The 23670-nt window shown below is 45.8% G+C and overlaps 1 protein-coding gene across 1 annotated transcript in view; it reads left to right on the top strand.

Annotated features, from left to right (window-relative positions):
- The window catches only part of LOC140723360 (zinc-binding protein A33-like), a 118037-nt gene that overhangs the window by 12663 nt on the left and 81704 nt on the right, over positions 1 to 23670 (top strand). Inside the window, exon 4 of the mRNA XM_073037942.1 lies at positions 13867 to 13931. Coding sequence (XP_072894043.1) covers positions 13867 to 13931 — 65 coding nt within the window. The remainder of the gene's footprint in view (positions 1 to 13866; positions 13932 to 23670) is intronic.

The raw sequence follows: 23670 nt of genomic DNA, 5'->3' as shown, positions 1-23670 counted from the left end.
TCTGTGAGCCTGGTAGAGATACCTGCATGATGTTTTGCCGCCCGGGTGCCAGGGTACGGGGTGTCTCGGTTCGGGTCCAGAATGTTCTGAAGGGAGAGGGCGAGCAGCCAGCTGGCTTGGTACATGCTGGTACCAATGACATAGAGAGGAAAGGGAGGAGGTCCTGAAGAGAGATTTCCGGGAGTTAGGAAGGGAGCTGAGAAGCAGGACCTCCTGGGTAGTAATCTCAGGATTACTGCCTGTGCCACGTGCTAGCGAGGGCAAGAATAGTAGGATCAGGCAGATGAATGCGTGGCTGAGAGACTGGTGCAGGGGGCATGGCTTCAGATTCTTGGATCATTGGTATCTCTTCAGGGGGAAGTATTACCTGTTCAAACAGGACGGGTTACACCTGAACCATAGCGGGAATGTTTAATAGAGCTGTTAGGGAGGGTTTAAACTGATTTGGTAGGGGGATAGTAAACCGGAATGATAGAGTAGAGGAGGGGGGAAACAGAAATAAATCTAAGATAGTGAGCAGTAAAGATGTCAGGAAGGACAGGCAGGTGATGGGGCAAATGTGCAGCCAGTGGGATGAGTTGCAGTGCAATCAAATCAAAAAGTATCAAATACTGGACTTAAGGTGTTATACTTAAATACACACAGCATAAGGAATAAGGTGGATGATCTTGTCGTGCAGCTACAGATTGGCGGGTATAATTTTGTGGCCATCACTGTGACGTGGCTAAAGGATACATGTCTCTGAGAGCTGAACGTCCAAGGATACACGGTGTATCGGAAGGATAGGCAGGTAGGCAGAGGGGGTGGCGTGGCTTTATTGGTAAGAAATGAGATTAAATCATTAGAAAGAGGTGACATAGGATCGGAAGAATCTTTCTGGGTTGAGCTAAGAAATCGCAGGGATAAAAGGACCCTGATGGCAGTTATCTACAGGCCTCCTAACAGCTGCAGTGAGGCGGACTACAAATTCCAACAGGAAATAGAAAAGGTTTGCCAGAAGGGCAGTGTTATGATAATTGTGGGGGATTTTAACATGCGAGTGGATTGGGAAAATCAGGTCGACAGTGGATCTCAACAGAGAGAATCTGTGGAATGTCTACGAGATGGCTTTTCAGAACAGCTTGTTGTTGAGCCCACTAGGGGATCAGAGGTACTGGATTGGATATTGTGTAATGACCCAGAGGTGATTAGAGAGATTGAGGTGAAGGATCCGTTAGGAGCCAGTGATCGTAACATGATTGAGTTCACTGTGAAATTTGAGAAAGAGAAGCCGAAATCCGATGTGTCGGTATTGCAGTGGAGTAAAGGAAATTACAGTGGCATGAGAGAGGAACTGGCCAAAGTTGTCTGGAAAGGGACACTAGCGGGAGGACAGCAGAGCAGCAGTGGCTGGAGTTTATGCGAGAAGTGAGGAAGGTGCAAGACAGATATATTCCAAAAAAGAAGAAATTTTCGAATGGAAAAAGGTTGCGACCGTGGCTGACAAGAGAAGTCAAAGTCAAAGTTAAAGCAAAGGAGAGGGCATTCAAGGAAGCAAAAATTAGTGGGAAAACAGAGGATTGGGAAGTTTTTAAAAGCTTACAAAAGGAAACTAAGAAGGCGATTAAGAGGGAAAAGATGAACTATGAAAGGAAGCTAGCAAATAACATCAAAGAAGATACTAAAAGCTTTTTCAAGTATATAAAGAGTTAAAAAACAGGTGAGAGTGGATATAGGACCGATAGAAAATGATGCTGGAGAAATTGTAATGGGAGATAAGGAGATGGCTGAGGAACTGAACGAGTATTTGCATCAGTCCTCACTGAGGAAGATATCAGCAGTATACCGGACACTCAAGGGTGTCAGGGAAGAGAAGTGTGCGCAGTAACAATTACGACAGAGAAAGTACTCAGGAAGCTGAATAGTCTAAGGGTAGATAAATCTCCAGGACCAGATGGAATGCACCCTTGTGTTTTGAAGGAAGTAGCTGTGGATATTGCGGAGGCATTAGCAATAATCTTTCAAAAGTCAATAGACCCTGGCATGGTTCCGGAGGAGTGGAAGATTGTAAATGCCACTCTGGTATTTAAGAAGGGGGCAAGGAAGCAAAAAGTAAATTATAGACCAGTTAGCTTGACATCGGTGTTTGGGAAGTTGTTGGAGTCAATTGTCAAGGATGAGGTTACCGAGTATCTGGAGGCATGTGACAAGATAGGCCAAACTCAGCATGGTTTCCTTAAAGGAAAATCCTGTCTGACAAACCCATTGAAATTTTTTGAGGAGATTACAAGTAGGCTAGACAAGGGAGATGCAGTGGATGTTGTGTATTTGGATTTTCAGAAGGCCTTTGACAAGGTGCCGGACATGAGGCCGCTAAACAAGATAAGAGCCCATGGAATTACAGGAAACTTACATGTGGATAGAGCGTTGGCTGATTGGCCAGGGATTCCATTCTGGTTGACTGCCAGTTACAAGTGGTGTTCCACAGGGGTCCATGTTGGGGCCACTTCTTTTTACGTTGTATATCAACGATTTGGATTATGGAATAGATGGTTTTGTGGCCAAGTTTGCTGATGACACAAAGATCGGTGGAGGGGACGGTAGTGCTGAGGAAACAGAGAGTCTGCAGAGAGACTTGGATAGATTGGGAGAATGGTCAAAAAAGTGATAAAATGAAATACAATGTCGAAAAGTGTATGGTCATGCACGTTGGTAGAAGAAATAAACGAGCAGCCTATTATTTAAATGGAGAGAGAATTCAAAGTTCTGAGATGCAATGGGACTTGGGAGTGCTCGTGCAGGATACCCTTAAGGTTAACCTCCAGGTTGAGTTGGTGGTGAAGAAGGCGAATGCAATGTTGGCATTCATTTCCAGAGGAATAGAGTATAGGAGCAGGGATGTGATGTTGAGGCTCTATAAGGAACTGGTAAGACCTCACTTGGAATACTGTGTGCAGTTTTGGGATCCTTATTTAAGAAAGGATGTTCTGACATTGGAGAGGGTTCAGAGAAGATTCGCTAGAATGATTCCGGGAATGAGAGGGTTAAGATATGTGGAACATTTGACCACTCTTGGACTGAACTCCGTGGAGTTAGGAAGAATGAGGGGGAACCTCACAGAAACATTTTGAATGTTAAAAGGCATGGACAGAGTGGATGTGGCAAAGTTATTTCCCATGGTGGGGGAGTCTAGTACGAGAGAGCATGACTTAAAGATTGAAGGGCGCCCATTCAGAATGGAGATGCGAAGAAATTTTTTTAGCCAGAGGGTGGTGAATCTGTGAATTTCTTGTGGCAGTGGAAGCCAAGTCATTGGGTGTATTTAAGACAGAGATTGATAGGTATGTGAGTAGCCAGGGCATCAAAGGTCATGGTGAGAAGGTGGGGGAGTAGGAATAAATGGGAGAATGGATCAGTTCATGATTAAATGGTGGAGCAGATTCAAACGACCGAATAGCCGGCTTCTGCTGCTTTGTCTTATGGTCTTATTTGAATGCACCAGTATACGTAATAAGGATCTTGTAGCACAGGTAGAGTTTGGCAGGTACAAACTTAGGCAGGTACGACTTTGGTCAAAGGAATAAAGGCAGAGACAATTCTGTAAAGAGGGCGAAATTCAAAAATCAGAGGTGCAAAGGGACATGGGTGTCCTTGTGCAGGATTCCCTGAAGGTTAACTTGCAGTTTGTGTCAGTGGTAAGATTGGCAAACTCAATGTTTGCTTTCAGTTCGAGGGGATTAGAGTACAAGAGCAAGGATGTAATTCTGAGGTTTTAATAAGGCATTGCTCAGACCACACTTGGAGTATTGTGAGCAGTTTTGGGTCCCTTCTATCGGAAAAAAAGTATTGGCATTGGAGGGTGTCCTGAAGATTCACAAGAATAATTCCGGGAATGAAAGAGTTAATATATGAGGAGTGTTTGATGGTTCTGGGCCTGTACTCACCGGAGTTTAGAAGAATGGCTGATTTATTATCCCTCTCAACCCTATTCTCCTGCTTCCTCCCCATAACTTTTGAGACTCTGACTAATCAAGAAGTTTACTTATTAACTTCGCTTTAAAAATCAAACAAGAGCACAGCCTCCAACTATAGGGATGTCCATTTAGGACAGAGTTGAGGAGGAATTCCTTTATCCACAGGATAGTGAATCTGCCACAGGCAGCTGTGGAGGCCAAATAATTGAGTATATTTGAAGCGGAGTAACACACACAAATTGTTTGGGGGGGGACGTCACGTGATGACGTGGGATCGAGACGCGGATATCCAGCTCTCCCGTAAAAAAAAAACTAATAAATTAATGTTTAAGTGAAGAAAAGTTAGTAAATATTTCCTAAAAACTACGTCTAAGCTACTCAGGATTTTCCTTAGATACGCCTCCTAAACAGACAAAGAAGAAAACTATTACTTTGAAGATAGTACAAGTTGAGCCGGCCACCATGAAGAAGCCTCGGACTCAAGTGCATCTCAATCCGGCGATACAGAACAGAAATCGCCCGCAGCATCAATAGTCTCCAAGAAGGAACAACAGGAACTGCGCGTGCGCGTAGGAAAGGGCATGCGCAAACATGAGCACTTTGAACTACAAATCCCAGCTACCATTGGAAGCGGAAGTGACAATGAACCCGCGGTGGATTCGGATTCTCTGGAACACACAGATGAAGATGAGGAGGTAAAAGAAGAACAACAGGAAGAGATTGGAGGTGGAAAATATTCTGGACACATAAGAGTTCCTTCTTTGGTGCAAATAATGCATGAATTAAAAAATTAAAAATAATACAAGAAGATATTAAAAATACGAAGGCTATGTTTGATAAAGTGGTGAAAAAACAGGAGAAAATGGACAAGAAAGTAAAAAACCTGGAAGAAATAACGGGAGACACTATTGAGAGAGTGAAGAAAATGGAAGATAATACTCTTGCCTGGACATCAGAAAGAAAACGACAGTTGGAAAAAATAGACGTGCTTGAACATTTTAGTGGACGAAATAAAATTAAAATTGTTGGTCTTAAAGAAGGAATAGAGGGAGAGGATCCAATATTTTTTTTTTGAAAAATGGATCCCGGAAAATTTGGAAATGGAAGAGGGAACCCAGTTGATTGAAATCGAAAGGGTCCACAGAGCTTTAAGATCAAAACCCACGACCAATCTTGATAAAATGCTTAAGATATCAAGATAAAGAAAAGATCCTGAAGGCGGCTGCCCAATATGCCAGAAAGAAAAATGAGCCATTGATGATAGAAGGGAAAGCAGTTCTTTTCTATCCTGATATAAGTTATGACCTTTTGAAGAGAAAGAAGAAATTTAAGCCAGCGAAAAATGTTTTATGGGAAAAGGGTTAGAAATTTATATTGCGCCACCCAGCAACACTGATAATTTTTTTGGATGACGGAAAAATAAGTTTTTTTTACTGATCATCGGGATGCAGAGGAGTTTGCACAAGAACTCCCAAATATACGCTAGTCACAGTGAAGATTTAAAAATGAAACAGATTAAAGATGAAGACAGGGACACTGAAGTGAGTTGATGGACATTAAGGACAGAAGAATATTTAAATATACTTTTAATTATATGATACAGGTAAAAATTTGAGAAATATTAATCGACAGTAGAGATATTATCTTTTCTTATATATACTTTTTTCATGTTACGGGGGAGCTGGGGGAACTTCGGATCGATCGCTACGTTATTCACGTGTGTAATCATGGCGTTTGCCATGACCCGCACAACAGAGGGGGGTAATGTTGTGTTTTTTTTTTATTCACAAAATTAGCAGGGGTTTTATTTTTCTTTTATCTTTCTTTCTTTGCCTGGATGATCGGAGGGGAGACACATAGCAACATGGAGAATTTTAAAATAATTCCCCAAGGTACTATGAGAGTTGAAATATTATGTATTATTATAGACTGGAGTAACCACGATAAAAATAATGAGTAATTTACTGATTTTTTAAAGTTTTAATGTTAATGGGCTTAATGGACTGGTGAAAAGAAAAAGAATTTTAACATACATTAAGAAAATGAAAATAGATATAGCTTTTATACAAGAAACACATTTAACAGAGATAGAACATCAGAAATTAAAGAGAGATTGGGTCGGAAATGTTATAGCAGCTTCATTTAATTCAAAAGCGAGGGGAGTTGCCATTTTGGTCAACAAAACTTTACCAATTAAAATACAAAATTTATTAATTGATTCTGCGGGAAGATCTTTTCAGAACTGTGGACTCTTATGAATATTTATGCACCAAATGAAAATGATGTAAAATTTATACAGGAGGCTTTTTTGAATTTGGCTGACGCACACGATAAAATATTAATAGGTGGAGAATTTAACTTTTGTCTGGACCCAGTTTTAGTTAGGTCAACAAAGGTTGTTACAAAACCAAAAGTAGCAAAATTAACCTTATCATTGATGAAAGATTTAAATTTGATTGATAAATGGAGAAGAATTAACCCAAGAGAAAGAGATTATTCATTTTATTCAAATAGACATAAAACTTATTCAAGGATAGATTTTTTCTTACTATCAGCGCAAATTCAAGACAGAGTGAAAAATATGGAATATAAAGCAAGAATATTGTCAGATCATTCCCTCTTGATAATGACAATGATAATGATGGATAAGGAGAAATCGATTTACAGATGGAGATTTAATTCAATATTATTAAAACATCAAGATTTTTGTGATTTTATGAAAAAACAGATTCAAGTTTTTTTAGATACAAACTCACATTCAGTTGATGATAAATTTATATTATGGGAAGCAATGAAGGCATATTTGAGAGGCCAGTTATACTTCTAAAATTAAGAAGGAATATATGGTAGAAATAGATCAATTGGAAAAAGAGATTACAAAATTAGAAAAAGATTCTCAAAGATATATGACAGAAGAAAAACAAAGACAACTTGTTAATAAGAAACTACAATATAATACACTTCAGACATACCGAACAGAAAAAAGCAATTATGAGAACTAAACAGAGATATTATGAACTAGGTGAAAGATCACTCAAGATTCTTGCTTGGCAGTTAAAAACAGACCAGGCTTCCGAAACAATAAATGCAATTAGAACAAGTGTAATTAAAATTATTTATAAACCTTTATAAACTTTTAAAATTTTTTATTCTGAATTGTATCAATCAGAATCACAAAATGATATTGTTGAGATAGAAAGGTTTTTAACACAAATAACTCTCCCAAAATTGAATTTGGAAGAACAGAATGGATTAGATGTGCCTTTTACATTAAAAGAGGTCGAAGAAGCTCTAGGATCACTTCAGAGTAATAAATCTCCAGGAGAAGATGGTTTTCCGCCTCAATTTTACAAAAAGTTTAAAGATTTATTAATTCCTTTTATGGAGCTAATACACCAAGCGGAAAGATCGCATAAACTTCCAGAATCTTTTTCGACAGCTATTTTAATTGTAGTGCCAAAAAAAGACAGAGATCTTTTAAAACCAACATCATATAGACCTATTTCTTTGTTGAACACGGATTATAAAATAATAGCAAAGATTTTATCTAACAGATTATCTAAATACTTACCAAAATTAATACACATGGACCAAACAAGATTTATTAAAAATAGACAATCGGCAGATAATGTAACTCGGTTACTTAGCATAATTCATTTGGCACAAAAGAGGGAAGAAATGAGTGTAGCAGTTTCTTTGGATGCAGAAAAAGCATTTGATAGATTGGAATGGGATTTTTTATCTAAGGTATTGGAAAAATATGGATTAGGAGTATCTTTTATAAAATGGATTAAAACCTTAAATACTAACCCCAAAGCTAAAGTGGTGACAAATGGCCAAATTTCAACATAATTTCAGTTAACAAGGTCAACTAGTCAAGGTTGTCCATTATCACCTGCTTTACTTGTGTTGGCGATAGAACCATTAGCTGAATTAATTAGAACTGACTCAGATATTGCGGGTTTCAGAGTTAATCTGGAGGAATATAAGATTAGCTTATTTGCTGATGATGTTCTGATTTATCTAACTAACCAATTACATTCGTTGCGTAAATTATCTTCTGGATTTGAAGAATATGGGAAAATATCAGGGTACAAAATAAATTGGGATAAAAGTGGAATTCTACCACTTACGAAAGGAGATTATAGTCAATGTCGATTAATAACTCTATTTAGATGGCCAATAAATGGTATAAAGTATTTAGGTATAAGAGTTGATAATGATATAAAGAATTTATATAAATTAAATTATTTGCCATTATTGAAAAAAATTCAAGAGGATCTTGATAAATGGATGATGTTACCAATAACATTAGTAGGTAGAGCCAATGCTGTAAAAATGAATATATTCCCTCAATTACAATATTTATTCCAAACATTACCAATACAATTATCACAGAAATTTTTTCAAGAGTTAAATAAATGTGTGAGGAAATTCCTTTGGAAAGGTAAGATGTCAAGAATATCGTTGGAAAAATTGACATGGAAATTTGACCTAGGAGGATTACAATTACCAAATTTTAAGAATTATTACAAAGCAAATCAACTTAGATTTATTGCATCTTTTCTTGATGAAGATAAACCAGCATGGATTAGAATAGAATTAGACATAATAGGAAAAATATACCAGAAGATTTTATATATAAATGGGAATCTAAATGGATACGGGAAAAGAAAGAAACTCCTATACTAAAACATTTAATTGATTTATGGAATAAGATAAATGTTAATGATGAGATAAAGAAATCTTTATTAGCAAAGAGACCTTTAATTCAAAATAAACTTATCCCTTTTACAATGGATAATCAACTTTCATATAACTGGTTTCACAAAGGGATTAGATATATAGGAGACTGTTTTGAAGGATGTATATTAATGTCATTTGACCAACTAAAGAATAAATATAAAATATCAAATAACACTCTTTTCTGTTATTTCCAATTAAGGACTTATTTAAGAGGTAAACTGGGTCAAACAATGTTATTGTTGAAACCTAATGAAATAGTAACTTTATTTCATAAAGGAAAAATTTAAAAACATATTTTTGGTATGTATAATTTGATTCAAAAACTGGCAATTAAAAAAGGAATTCATAAGTTAAGACAAAAATGGGAAACTGATTTGAATATTAAAATTGATGAAACAAGTTGGTCAAGATTATGTCTTGCCAGTATGACAAATGCAATAAATGTTCGACAATATAACTTTTTACATCAAATATATATTACACCACAAAAAATAAACAGATTAAACTCAAATTTATCTGATCAATGTTTTCGATGTAATCAAGAAATTGGTAATTTTTTACACTCTGCTTGGTCTTGTTCTAAAATTCAACCTTTTTGGACAAATTTAAGAGTTTTACTGGAACAAATTATTGGAATACAACTTCCACACAATGCAATATTGTTTTTACTAGGCGATATTGAAGGGATAAAATCCAAATCCAAATTGAATAAACATCAGAAAGAATTCATAAAAATTGCATTGGCAGTAGCCAAAAAGGCTATTGCAGTTACTTGGAAATCGGATTCATATTTAAGAATGAAATTTTTAGCTGCATTCCACTTGAAAAAAATACTTATAAATTAAGAGATAAATATGAAATATTTCTGAAAATTTGGCGCCCTTATTTACAAAAAATAGGATTAAATATATAGGTGCTCCGAAGATAAAATTATTGGTTATCTGGGGAAAGAAATAAATATACATATTAAAGCTATTATGAACTCCATGGAGCATGTGGGGATCTTCCGATATCCAGGCATTCTTTATTTATTTATTTATTTTTTCTTCTTTTTATCTATCGGGAAGTTGGGGGGAGGGGGAAGGGTTTTTTTTCTTACTGTAACCTATTTGAAAATTAAAGTAACACACACAAATTGTTGGGGAAACAGCAGGCCGGGAAGTTTCTATGGAAAAGAGTAAACAGTCCACGGTTCAGACTGAAACACTTCATCAAGACCTGTGTTGCTTAAGGGTCCCTGCAAATTTATCCCCTGTCCAAATGAGGGAGGGGCTGCGGGGGATGGGGTTCTGGGAAAGGGGACAAAGCCATCCTCATCTGCCATCTTTGCCCCCTCTCGCTTCTCATTACGTCTACACACACAGTTCACCCAAGGGGTTTCCACCCCTCCCCCTCCTGGTTCAATCTGCCATTCATCTCTCCCCTACTGGTTCACATTATCACCTCCTTTACTGTCTCAAACCATCACACTCCCGCACTTCACACTCACAAATGAAAGTGAACATTGTATGACGGGGCTGTTCCTGTGCTGTACTGCTTTATGTTCTCTGTTCCCAGTTTCGAAGAATGAGAGGAGATCTCATGGAAACACAAAATTCTTTCAGGGGTCAACAGGCAGGAGTGAGGGAGGATGTTTCCCCTGTCTGAGGAGTCAAGGGCCAGGGGTCTCTCTGCTCTCCGTCCAGCGGAAAACCCCCGATCCTCGGGGTCGCGCTGCCCGAGTATCCCCCACCCCCCGATCCCCGGGGCCGCGCTGTCCGAGTCTCCCCCGATCCCCGGGGCTCCGCTGCCCGAGTCTTCCCCCCCCCCCACGATCCCCGGGTCCGCGCTGCCCGAGTCTCCCCCCGATCCCCGGGGCCGCGCTGCCCGAGTCTCCCCCCGATCCCCGTGGCCGCGCTGCGCGAGTCTCCCCCGATCCCCGGGTCCGCGCTGCCCGAGTCTCCCCACCCCCGATCCCCGGGGCCGCGCTGCCCGAATCTCCCCCCCCATCCCCGGGGCCGCGCTGCCCGAGCCTCCCCCCGATCCCCGGGGCCGCGCTGCCCGAGTCTCCCCCCGATCCCCGTGGCCGCGCTGCCCGAGTCTCCCCCCGATCCCCGGGGTCGCGCTGCCCGAGTCTCCCCCCGATCCCAGGGGCCGCGCTGCCCGAGTCTCCCCCCGATCCCCGGCGCCGCGCTGTCCGAATCTCCCCCCGATCCCCGGGGCCGCGCTGCCCGAGTCTCCCCCCGATGCCCGGGGCCGCACTGTCCGAGTCTCCCCCCGATCCCTGGGGCCGCGCTGTCCGAGTCTCCCCCGATCCCCGGGGCTCCGCTGCCCGAGTCTCCACCCCCCCGATCCCCGGGGCCGCGCTGCCCGAGTCTCCCCCCGATCCCCGTGGCCGCGCTGCCCGAGTCTCCCCCGATCCCCGGGTCCGCGCTGCCCGAGTCTCCCCCCGATCCCCGGGGCCGCGCTGCCCGAGTCTCCCCCCGATCCCCGTGGCCGCGCTGCCCGAGTCTCCCCCCGATCCCCGGGGCCGCGCTGCCCGAGTCTCCCCCCGATCCCCGGGGCCGCGCTGCCCGAGTCTCCCCCCGATCCCCGGGTCCGCGCTTCCCGAGTCTCCGCCCTCCCCGATCCCCGGGGCCGCGCTGCCCGAGTCTCTCCCCCATCCCCGGGGCCGCGCTGCCCGAGTCTCCCCCCGATCCCCGGGGCCGCGCTGCCCGAGTCTCCCCCCGATCCCCGGGGCCGCGCTGTCCGAGTCTCCCCCCGATCCCTGGGGCCGCGCTGCCCGAGTCACCCCCGATCCCCGGGTCCGCGCTGCCCGAGTCTCCCACCCCACGATCCCCGGGGCCGCGCTGCCCGAATCTCCCCCCCATCCCCGGGGCCGCGCTGCCCGAGTCTCCCCCCGATCCCCGGGGCCGCGCTGCCCGAGTCTCCCCCCGATCTCCGGGGCCGCGCTGCCCGAGTCTCCCCCCGATCCCTGGGGCCCCGCTGTCCGAGTCTCCCCCCGATCCCCGGGGCCGCGCTGCCCGAGTCTCCCCCCGATCCCTGGGGCCGCGCTGCCCGAGTCTCCCCCCGATCCCCGTGGCCGCGCTGCCCGAGTCTCCCCCGATCCCCGGGTCCGCGCTGCGCGAGTCTCCCCCCCCCCCCCCCCCGATCCCCGGGGCCGCGCTGCCCGAGTCTCCCCCAGATCCCCGGGGCCGCGCTGCCCGAGTCACCCCCCCGATCCCCGTGGCCGCGCTGCCCGGGTCTCCCCCCGATCCCCGGGGCCGCGCTGCCCGAGTCTCCCCACGATCCCCGGGGCCGCGCTGCCCGAGTCTCCCCCCGATCCCCGGGTCCGCGCTGCCCGAGTCTCCCCCCCCCCCGATCCCCGGGGCCCCGCTGTCCGAGTCTCCCCCCGATCCCCGGGTCCGCGCTGCCCGAGTCTCCCCCCGATCCCCGTGGCCGCGCTACCCGAGTCTCCCCCCTATCCCCGGGGCCGCGCTGTCCGAGTCTCCCCCCGATCCCCGTGGCCGCGCTGCCCGAGTCTCCCCCCGATCCCCGGGGTCGCGCTGCCCGAGTCTCCCCCCGATCCCAGGGGCCGCGCTGCCCGAGTCTCCCCCCGATCCCCGGCGCCGCGCTGTCCGAATCTCCCCCCGATCCCTGGGGCCGCGCTGTCCGAGTCTCCCCCGATCCCCGGGGCTCCGCTGCCCGAGTCTCCACCCCCCCGATCCCCGGGGCCGCGCTGCCCGAGTCTCCCCCCGATCCCCGTGGCCGCGCTGCCCGAGTCTCCCCCGATCCCCGTGTCCGCGCTGCCCGAGTCTCCCCCCGATCCCCGGGGCCGCGCTGCCCGAGTCTCCCCCCGATCCCCGTGGCCGCGCTGCCCGAGTCTCCCCCCGATCCCCGGGGCCGCGCTGCCCGAGTCTCCCCCCGATCCCCGGGGCCGCGCTGCCCGAGCCTCCCCCCGATCCCCGGGTCCGCGCTTCCCGAGTCTCTGCCCCCCCCGATCCCCGGGGCCGCGCTGCCCGAGTCTCTCCCCCATCCCCGGGGCCGCGCTGCCCGAGTCTCCCCCCGATCCCCGGGGCCGCGCTGCCCGAGTCTCCCCCCGATCCCCGGGGCCGCGCTGTCCGAGTCTCCCCCCGATCCCTGGGGCCGCGCTGCCCGAGTCTCCCCCGATCCCCGGGTCCGCGCTGCCCGAGTCTCCCCCCCCCGATCCCCGGGGCCGCGCTGCCCGAATCTCCCCCCCATCCCCGGGGCCGCGCTGCCCGAGTCTCCCCCCGATCCCCGGGGCCGCGCTGCCCGAGTCTCCCCCCGATCCCCGGGGCCGCGCTGCCCGAGTCTCCCCCCCGATCCCTGGGGCCCCGCTGTCCGAGTCTCCCCCGATCCCCGGGGCTCCGCTGCCCGAGTCTCCACCCCCCCGATCCCCGGAGCCGCGCTGCCCGTGTCTCCCCCCGATCCCCGGGGCCGCGCTGCCCGAGTCTCCCCCCGATCCCCGTGGCCGCGCTGCCCGAGTCTCCCCCGATCCCCGGGTCCGCGCTGCCCGAGTCTCCCCCCGATCCCCGGAGCCGGGCTGCCCGAGTCTTCCCACCCGATCCCCGGGGCCGCGCTGTCCGAGTCTCCCCCCGATCCCCGGGGCCGCGCTGCCCGAGTCTCCCCCCGATCCCCGTGGCCGCGCTACCCGAGTCTCCCCCCTATCCCCGGGGCCGCGCTGTCCGAGTCTCCCCCCGATCCCCGGGACCGCGCTGCCCGAGTCTCCCCACCCCCCGATCCCCGGGGCCGCGCTGCCCGAGTCTCCCCCCGATCCCCGTGGCCGCGCTACCCGAGTCTCCCCCCGATCCCCGGGGCCGCGCTGCCCGAGTCACCCCCCGATCCCCGTGGCCGCGCTGCCCGAGTCTCCTCCCGATCCCCGGGGCCGCACTGCCCGAGTCTCCCCCCGATCCCCGGGGCCACGCTGCCCGAGTCTCCCCCCGATCCCCGGGTCCGCGCTGCCCGAGTCTCCTCCCGATCCCCGGGGCCGCACTGCCCGAGTCTCCCCCCGATCCCCGGGGCCACGCTGCCCGAGTCTCCCCCCGATCCCCGGGTCCGCGCTGCCCGAGTCTCCCCCCCCCCCCCGATCCCCGGGGCCCCGCTGCCCGAGTCTCATCCCCGGGGCCGCGCTGCCCGAGTCTCCCCCCAGATCCACGGGGACTCTCTAATTCTCTGCTTCTCCCCCCAGTCTCTGTCACCCTGGATGTGGAAACGGCGAATCCGGATCTCGTGGTGTCTGAGGATCGGAAGAGTGTGAAACGGACCTGGTCCCGGACCCTGATCCGGATATATACCGGGACCCGGAGGAATCTCCCTGACACCGGGAAGAGATTCACAGACCGGCATTGTGTGCTGGGATCGGAGGGTTTCACATCGGGGAGACATTACTGGGAGGTGGAGGTGATCGGGAATCGGAGCTGGTGTCTGGGAGTCGCCGCAGAGTCTGTGGAGAGGGAGGGACGGGTCAGACTGAGTCCGGAGACCGGATTCTGGGTCATCGGGCGGGATGGTGACGTGTTACATCGGGATTGTGACGTGTACCGTGGTCTCCCCTCCCCCGAGTCCCGTCTCCCTGCCGGTCCCATCCCCGGGAGGGTGGGAGTTTATCTCAGTTACGAGTCCGGGACAGTTTCATTTCACAACGCGGAGACCAAGTCCCATCTCCACACATTCACTGTGAATAAATTCACGGGGAAACTTTATCCTTTCTTCCGGACTGTGGGTGAAAACCAGTGGCTGAGTATCTGCTCCGGTTCCGCTCCGGGTCTGTAAACGGGTCGGGTCCCGGGACCGGCGTCAGGAGTAAAGTCCCTGTAAATATAAATGTGCGGAGAGTGCAGCTAAATACGCGGCTAAGGAGATGGTGCAGGAGGGAGGGCTTCATGTTTCTGGACAATTGGGCTTTGTTCCCGGGAAGGTGGGGCCTGTTCCGACGGGACGGTTTGCCCCTGAACTGGAGGGGGACCAACATTCTTGCGGGTAGATTTGCCAGTGCTGCTCGGGGTGGGGGGGGGGGGAGGGGGTTAAACTAGATTTGCAGAGGGAGGGGAACCAGAGTGTTAGAGCAGATAGTGAGGTGGAGGAGGATAAAGGTCATGCGAGGACTGCATGTATAGACAGAAATCAAAGGTTTGTACATTAGGTTGTAAATTTATTTTCAGAACTTTAGAAATTGTGGAAATCAAAGATTTCTAAAAAGATTTTAATGAAGAACATGACCAGAACATATGTGAAAAAGTGGCTACTTCAGTTTTACACCTATCGCAATAATTGCCTATGTTAGGAAATATTTTGGATAGTCTCTCCTTAGTTAAATAGTAAAAGTGAACAATTTTAAATTGAATTAAACACTGATTGGCACATATCAAAGAAGAATTGACTATCTTCATTAACAAAGGTCATATTAAGTTCTCTCTCCCAATCTTGTTTAATTTTTAGTGATTAAGGGGATCTGTTTTGCTCTTTGCAGATTTATTTATTTTTATTTTCATTTATTTTGTGATGGTCGATTGATGACTTTTGAAGAGTTAATTAGCAAATATTCTCTCTCTCACACACACTTTCTGCAATATCTTCAGGTTAGATATTTTTTACAAAAATACTTTTCTAAGTTTACATATATTAATCTGATTTGTTGGATACTGTTTTGAATAAGAATCCTTTAGTAAGAGGTTCATACATGATAGAAATATTCGTTGTTTCAGATGTGATAGAGGGGGAGGAGTGGCATTACTAGTCAGGGAAAATATCACAGCTGTGCGTAGACAGGACAGACCGGAGGGCTTGTCTACAGAGGTCATATGGGTGGAGCTGAGGAACGGGAAAGGTGTGACCACACTAATAGGGGTGTATTATAGACCGCCCAATAGTCAGAGAGAATTGGAGGAGCAAACCTGTATAAAGATAGTAGACCGATGTAAGAAACAGGAAGTTGTAATAGTCGGGGATTTTAACTTTCCACATATTGACTGGGACTCCCAAACTGTAATAGGGCTAGATGGCTTGGAGTTTGTGAAATGTTTTCAGGAAAGTTTTCTAAATCAATATATAGAGGTACCTACGAGAGAGGATGCAATACTTGATCTCCTATTAGGAAACCAGACAGGTCAGGTGACAGAAGTATTTGTCGGCGAACATTTTGGGTCCAGTGACCATAATGTCATCAGTTTCAAGTTAATTACGGATAAGGATGGGTCTGGTCCTCGAATTGAGGTTGTAAATAGCAGAAGGGCTAATTTTGTGGAAATGAAAAAAGATCTAGGAAGAGTGGATTGGGATAAGTTTTTATTTTTCCTGACAAGGATGTGTTCAGTTAGTGGAATGCCTCCAAATGTGAACTTCTGAGAGTGCAGAGTTTGCATGTTCATGCCAGGATTAAAGGCAAAGTTAACAGGCAAAGGGAACCTTGGTTTTCAAGGGATATTGGCAATCTGGTTAAGAAAAAGAGTGAAGTGTATAGCAGGTAGAGGCAACAAAGAGCAAATGAGTTACTTAAAGAGTATAGAAAACATAAGAAAATACTAAAGAAGGAAATCAGGAAGGAAAAAAAGACATGAGGTGGCTTTGGCAGATGATGTGAAGGAAAACCTGAAGGGTTTCTACAAGTATATTAAGAGTAAAAGGATAGTAAGGGACAAAATTGGTCCCCTAGAAGATCAGAGTGGTCGTCTATGTGTGGAGCCTCACGAGATAGGGGAGATCTTAAACAGTTTTTTGCATCAGTATTTACTCAGGAAACTGGCATAGTGTATATGGAAGGAAGGGAAACAAGCAGTAGTGTCATGGAACATTTGTAGATTAAAGAGGAGGAGGTGCATGCTGCCTTACAGAGCATAAAGGTAGATAAATCCCCCGGGCCTAACTTGATATTTCCTCGGACCTTGAGAGAGACTAGAGTAGAAATTGCAGGGGCCCTGACAGAAATATTTAAAATGTCCTCAGCCACGGGTGCAGTGCCGGAGGATTGGAGGATTGGAGGGCAGCTCTTGTTATTCCATTGTTTAAACCAGGTAATTACAGGCCAGTGAGCCTGACATCAGTAGTATGTAAATAATTGTAAGATGTTAAGAGAGATCGGATTAACAAATATTTGGACAGCCGAGTGCTGATTAAGGATAGTCAGTATGACTTTGTGCATGGTAGATCGTGTTTAATGAATCTTAAAGAATTTTTCGAGGAGCTTACCAGCAAAGTAGGTGAAGGTAAGGCTGTAGATGTTGTCTACATGAACTTTAGTAAGGCCTTTGACAAGGTCCCACATGGAGGTTAGTTCATAAAGTTCAGACATGAGGTATCCATGGAGAGGTTGGAGAGATTGAAAGAGTGCAGAGATTTACTAGGATGTTGCCAGGTCTTCAGGAGTTGAGTTACAGGGAAAGATTGAACAGGTTAGGACTTTATTCCTTGAAGCGTAGAAGAATGAGGGGAGATTTGATAGAGGTTTACAAAATTATGTGGGATATAGACAGTAAATGCGAGTAGGTTCTTTCCACTTAGATAAGGAAAGTTAAAAACGGGAGGACATGGTTTTAGGGTGAAAGGGGAAAGGTTCAGGGGGAAAATGAGGAGGAACTTCTTCACTCAGAGAGTGGTGGGAGTGTGGAACGAGCTGCCATCTGATGTGGTAAATGCGGGCTCACTCTTAAGTTTTAAGAATAAATTGGATAGGTACATGGATGGGAGAGGTTTGGAGGGTTACGGACTGGGTGCAGGTCAATGGGACGAGCGGAATAAAGTTTCCGCACAGGCTAGAAGCACCAAATGGCCTGTTTTCTGTGCTGTAGTGTTCTATGGAGTGAAATAAACACAACATGAGAATTATCGATCGATTAATTTTAACTCGTTCACCGCATCCGTTAACCGAACAGAAACACCGGGGATTCAGCAGCAGCTGTGGGCGGCGGGTCCTGAGCTCCCCCGGGTCCTAAAGTCCACCCGTAATGAGACAGGTTAAATGGGACAAGTGGGGGCGGTGCTGACCGGAAAAGACAGTGAAGATTGTTCATTAAGTTCATCTGCCATTTCTTTGTCCCCCATTACTACTTCACCAGCATCATTTTCCAGTGGTCCAGTATGAACTCTCATCTCCCTTTCACTCTTCATGTAACTGGAAACTAAACTTTTAGTATCCTGATTTATATTATTGGCCGGTTTGACCTCATATTTCGTCTTGACCATTCTTATGGCTTTTTTCGTTGCCTTTTGTTGGATTTTAAGAGCATCCCAATAATCTAACATCCCACTCACCTTTGCTACCCTATATGTCATTTCCTTATGTTTAACACAATTATTACATGCCTTTTCCAGCTCAAACTGTGAATTGATTTAAAGTCAGTCCCATAATGTAATAGTTTTTTTCTGAAAACTATCTACCCTCGCAAAGATTGTACTGAATACTGCATTTGATTTTTCTTCAGCCTTGTACGCTTCACATTGAAATAGAATGTGTTTCGACAGTTTTATAATGACAAAATGTACACGACACAGAATGAAGATTTCCAATTAGTTACAATGCATAATTAAGCTTCGTGTGGACATTTCTATGTCATGTCAATATCATCCCTTCCCTTGTTTTAAGCCCTTCTTCTATAAACCCAACAGGTTTATGTATTCTGTAAAGGTGTCTGTCCTTATGTCCATTATCCTACGTCTTGCCATAAGCCCCTAATTCTTAACACTACCAACCCTTTAGCTTCTAATTTGCTAAGTGGAAGGTCTATGTCCACAGCTTAACATTTAACAGCTTTTGTGCTAAACAGTCAACATCATCATTTCCCTCAACAGTGTGATGTGCAGGGCCCATAATGTGCAGACATATAAATCAAACTTTACATATGAAATACCGTTTGACAAGTTTCCAGCAGTCAATCTGACCTACTGACAGAATGACCTGTTTAAGACTCATCAAAACCGAAATGTATTCTGAGCAAATTATGAGGACCAATCTCCTCCACCCACTGTAAGCCTAAACTGTTGGGAAAGAATTCTGCTTCCTATGCTGATAAATGGCTATAAGTCATTTCTTTATCATTGCCTGCAATTCAGGCACACAAAAAGAGCCACACCAACATCCCCAGTTAACTTATCTTTTGATTCATCTGTAAAAATGGTTACTGTATGATAATAACTTTCATTAATATTATAATGAACCAACAGACTCTCAGGCAGAACCGAATCCGATTGTGTATTCTAAAATCAACTGAAGTCATTGGAAAAAACAAGGTGGGGTAACAGAGAAAGCTACAGTGGGACAGGTTGTATCATCAAATACACCCATATTCCCAGTGTGATAAGAACCCAGCCACCAAAAACAAAAAACACTCTTCTTGTGATGTCCCCAACCGTCCTCCAGCACACCTTTAACAGGATGATCATTTCCTTGCCCCCGCAAATTAATCCAGTATGTTGACATCAACTTGAACCTCTGTTACTTTGAGGGCAATTGCCCCATTGCAATCAGTAAAGCCAAAACAGGAGACAACATTACCGCACCAGAACACAATCTTAAAGTCTGTAATTGTATCACATACAAACATTTTTAATTTGAAGATGAAGCTGATCCATAAGCCACACAGACATAATCAAGAACAGATCAAATTAAACAAATATAATTGATCAACAAAGATCTTCATGTTGCACCCAAGAATACCCACATAGGTGTCTGAGGAGATTTAAAGCTCCTTTACATTCATCAATTATTTTACTGATAGGTGCTTCCACGTCAGCTTATTATCCATCTACATACTGAGAAATCTTACCACTGACACTTCCTCAAGATATTAATCATATAATTTAAAATCAAGTGCAAGTCTATTAATGCTGTTTGTAAACCACGTAATGTGTTTTAACGACTGAAAGCTTAAAATCCTCATCAATCTGCCCACTGTTTGACCTATTAATTGTAAATTGCAATTAATACCTCTAATCTATAAAGCTACGTCATCTGTATATTGTGATTTACCCAGAGTATCCCATTTTCCCATCTCAGAGAAAATATCATTAATCATAATATTAAATAATGAAGGGCTGCAAATACTGCCCTGCGGGATCCCATTCTCTATCTCATAGAAACACAAACATAACATGCCGACCGGTACTTGGACAGTCCATCCAAAAAAAACTCAGAAAAACTATACAATGTCCCCCTCACTCCTAATTTAATCAAAATTCCTTTCTGCCATATCATTTCCCTTTCCAGTATCAAGAAATACTGCTATTACAACATCTTTATTTAATTGTGCTTTCCGAATATCATCTTCAAAACCTAAAACTGAATCTAATGTCATTTCACCCTTTCAAAATTCACTCTAATAAAACACTTTATCACCACTCTTTCCAAAATAAAACTCAAGCGCTTGATTACCATACATTCCATAAGTTTACATAAATGAGACATTCACGATATAGGCCCTTAACTAGAAGGATCAAATGGGGATCTGCCAGGTTTTAGAATAGGCACTACTATTTCCATTTTCCATGAGGAAAGTAGATTCACGATACAAACATTTAATATTTTCACAAAAGAGAATTATGAACAATTACAATTTCAAATATCACTCTTTCCTGTGGACACCCGATGTGCATTATTAATAGACTTCTTAAATTCATACAAATAAATCTCTCCATCAGTGATACCATCATTGTTACAGCTGACTTCCAGCACATCAGGGTATTCACTGAAAAACATATCCCCACAATGTTTCACTTCTTCACTTAAATTATTTTGATTATGAATCTCAGTAAATGACCCAGCCAGTAACACAACCTTCCCAGTTTCAGTAACAATCATTTTGACCTCATTAATCAACACTGGAATATTATGATCCCCACAAATCCCCCCATTTTCTAAATCATATCCCAAACAATTCCAAGTTTGATATCCCATCCAATATTATCTCCATATAACCTCCAGTAAATCACCTACTTCCTCACCACGGCCTTTGCCCTTTTATTGTTAATAATGTAACTCGGAGACTGATGCACCATCACATAAAAAATTACATTTCTCCCAATTTGCTTCCTGTCCAGTTAAAAATCCAAATCCAAACTCATGAAGTCAGGAAGGCTGACTGACGTTCACATAAACTAATCACCCTCCGAGTTCCCATTTGAGCGACATGCACCACAGCCAATGACAGCAGGGGTCAGTGTTAGGCCTGAGCTACGATAGGCTGGAGGAAATCGGCCCATGATCAGCCCCTCCTCTTCCGCTCCATCGCCATGGCGGTGATCAGCGATTCGCTTCTGTCGGTGTCGCCGGCCTCGGCGCCCACAAGGACGGGTGTGATTCCCCTTCACGCCTCGGTGGGTCTGTTTCGGTGACGTCTGTGGTGGCTGACGAAACATGCTTTGACAGGTAGCGAGCGAGGAACAATGACTACAACTCCCAGAAGGCCCCACTGATGACGTTGTGGTGTTGTTCAGCAATAAGGTATAAAAGCAAAGTGGAGGAAAATGTAATGCATTAAGTTTTCTGTACTGTGTCGTGCCTTCAATAAAAAATTAAATTAAAAGAGAGATTCCAGCGAGAAATAGATAGAACATAGAACAATACAGCACAGTACAGGCCCTTCGGCCCACAATGTTGTGCCGGCCCTTAAACGCTGCCTCCCTGAGCTTAAATTCCTCCATATATCTGTCTAGTAGTCTCTTAAACTTCACTAGTGTATCTGCCTCCACCACTGACTCGGGCAGTGCATTCCACGCACCAACCACACTCTGAGTATAAAATCTTCCTCTAATATCCCCCTTGAACTTCCCTCGCCTTACCTTAAAGTCATGTCCTCTTGTATCGAGCAGTGGTGCCCTGGGGAAGAGGCGCTCGATGTTCACTCTATCTATTCCCCTTAATATCAACTATACTTCTATCATTTCTTCTCTCAGCCTCCTTCTCTCCAGAGAGTAAAGCCCTAGCTCCCTTAATCTCTGATCATAATCCATACTCTCTAAACCAGGCAGCATTCTGGTAAATCTCCTCTGTACCCTTTCCAATGCTTCCACATCCTTCCTATAGTGAGGTGACCAGAACTGGACAGAGTACTCCAAGTGTGGCCCAACCAGAGTTTTATAGAGCTGCATCATTACATCGCGACTCTTAAACTCTATCCCTCGACTTATGAAAGCTAACACCCCATAAGCTTTCTTAAATACTCTGTCTACCTGTGAGGCAACTTTCAGGGATCTGTGGACATGTAGCCCCAGATCCCTCTGCTTCTCCACACTTCCAAGTATCCTACCATTTACTTTGTACTCTGCCTTGGAGTTTGTCCTTCCAAAGTGTACCACCTCACACTTCTGCAGGTTGAACGCTATCTGCCACTTCTCAGCCCACTCCTGCATCCTATCAATGTCTCTCTGCAATCTTTGACAATCCTCTGCACTATCCACAACACCACCAACCTTTGTGTCTCCTGCAAACTTGCCAACACATCCTTCTAACCCCACATCCAGGTCGTTAATAAAAATCACGAAAAGTAGGGGTCCCAGAACAGATCCTTGTGGGACACCACTGGTCACAACCCGCCAATCCAAATGTACTCCCTCCACCACAACTCTCTGCTTTCTGCATTCAAGCCAATTCTGAATCCACCTGTCAAGCATCCCTGGATCCCATGCCTTCTGACTTTCTGAATAAGCCTACCGTGTGGAACCTTATCAAATGCATTACTAAAATCCATGTAGATCACATCCACTGCACGACCCTCATCTATATGCCTGGTCACCTCTTAAAAGAACTCCATCACGATTGTTAGACATGATCTGCCCTTCAGAAAGCCATGCTGACTGTCACTGATCAGACCATGATTCTCTAAATGCCAAAAGATCCTATCTTTGTGAATCTTTTCCAACAGCTTTCCCACCACAGATGTAAGGCTCAATGGTCTATAATTATCCGGACTATCCCTGCTACCCTTTTTGAACAAGGGGACAACATTTGCCTCCTTCCAATCCTCCGAGACCATTCCCGTAGACAATGAGGACATAATGATCCTAGCCAGAGGCTCAACAATCTATTTCCTCGCCTCGGATGCAGAACTGGGAAGTGGCAGAGGGAGTTCAACACAGATGAAGAGATTCATTTCTGCAGGTCAAATCTGAACACAGAATATAATATTAATGGTAAGACTCTTGGCAGTGTGGAGGGTCAGAGAGATCTTGGGGTCCATGTCCATACGACTTTCAAAGCTGCTATGGAGGTTGGCAGTGTTGTTAGGAAGGCGTCTGGTGTGATGGCCTTCATCAACCGTGGGATTGAGTTCAAGACCTGTGAGGTGATGTTGAAGCTATATTTCTCCTAACCTGTACATAAGTAATTGTAATAAGATGATGAGATGCTTTGACCATGTGGATAGCCAGAGGCATTTTCCCAGGCTTGAAGTGACTAACACGAGGGGACGTAGTTTTAAGCTGCTGGGAAGTCGGTACCGAGGGAATGTCAGGGGTGAGTTTCTTACACAGAGAGTGGTGGGTGAATGGAATGCACTGCCTGCAGCGATGGTGGAGGTGGATACAATAGGATATTTTAAGAGACTCTTAGATAGGTTCATGGAGCTTAGAAACATAGAGGGATATACGATCAGGAAATCCGAGGCAGTCTCTAGAGTAGGTTACATGGTCGGTACAACATTGTGTGCCGAAGAGCCTGTAATGTGCTGCAGATTTCTGTGTTCTGTGTCAAAGACGGGCAGAGGGATTAGTTTAAATGGACAGGAGGACAGCATGGAATGGTTCGGCCAAAGGGCCTGCGTTAGTGCCATAAGGGAGAGGTTCTGTCCCAAACATCGACTCTATTCCCCTCAACAGATGCTGCCTGACTTGACAACGTTCTTGAAAAGTTGCATTCAGTTCCGCTTAGCATTCTGTACAAAGGATGTTTTGTGCTGGAAGTCAGCAGAGGAGATTCATCATGATTGAGGGGGCTTTTGTTCATAAGTCCATAAGGCATAGGAACAGGATGAGGCCATTCAGCCCATTGAGTCAGCCACCTTTCCAT

The sequence above is a fragment of the Hemitrygon akajei genome, unplaced genomic scaffold, assembly GCF_048418815.1.
Source record: "Hemitrygon akajei unplaced genomic scaffold, sHemAka1.3 Scf000110, whole genome shotgun sequence".
In the NCBI taxonomy this organism is placed as follows: domain Eukaryota; kingdom Metazoa; phylum Chordata; class Chondrichthyes; order Myliobatiformes; family Dasyatidae; genus Hemitrygon; species Hemitrygon akajei.
Note: the sequence above shows the minus strand (reverse complement) of the source record. Positions and strands in the feature narration are given on the sequence as shown.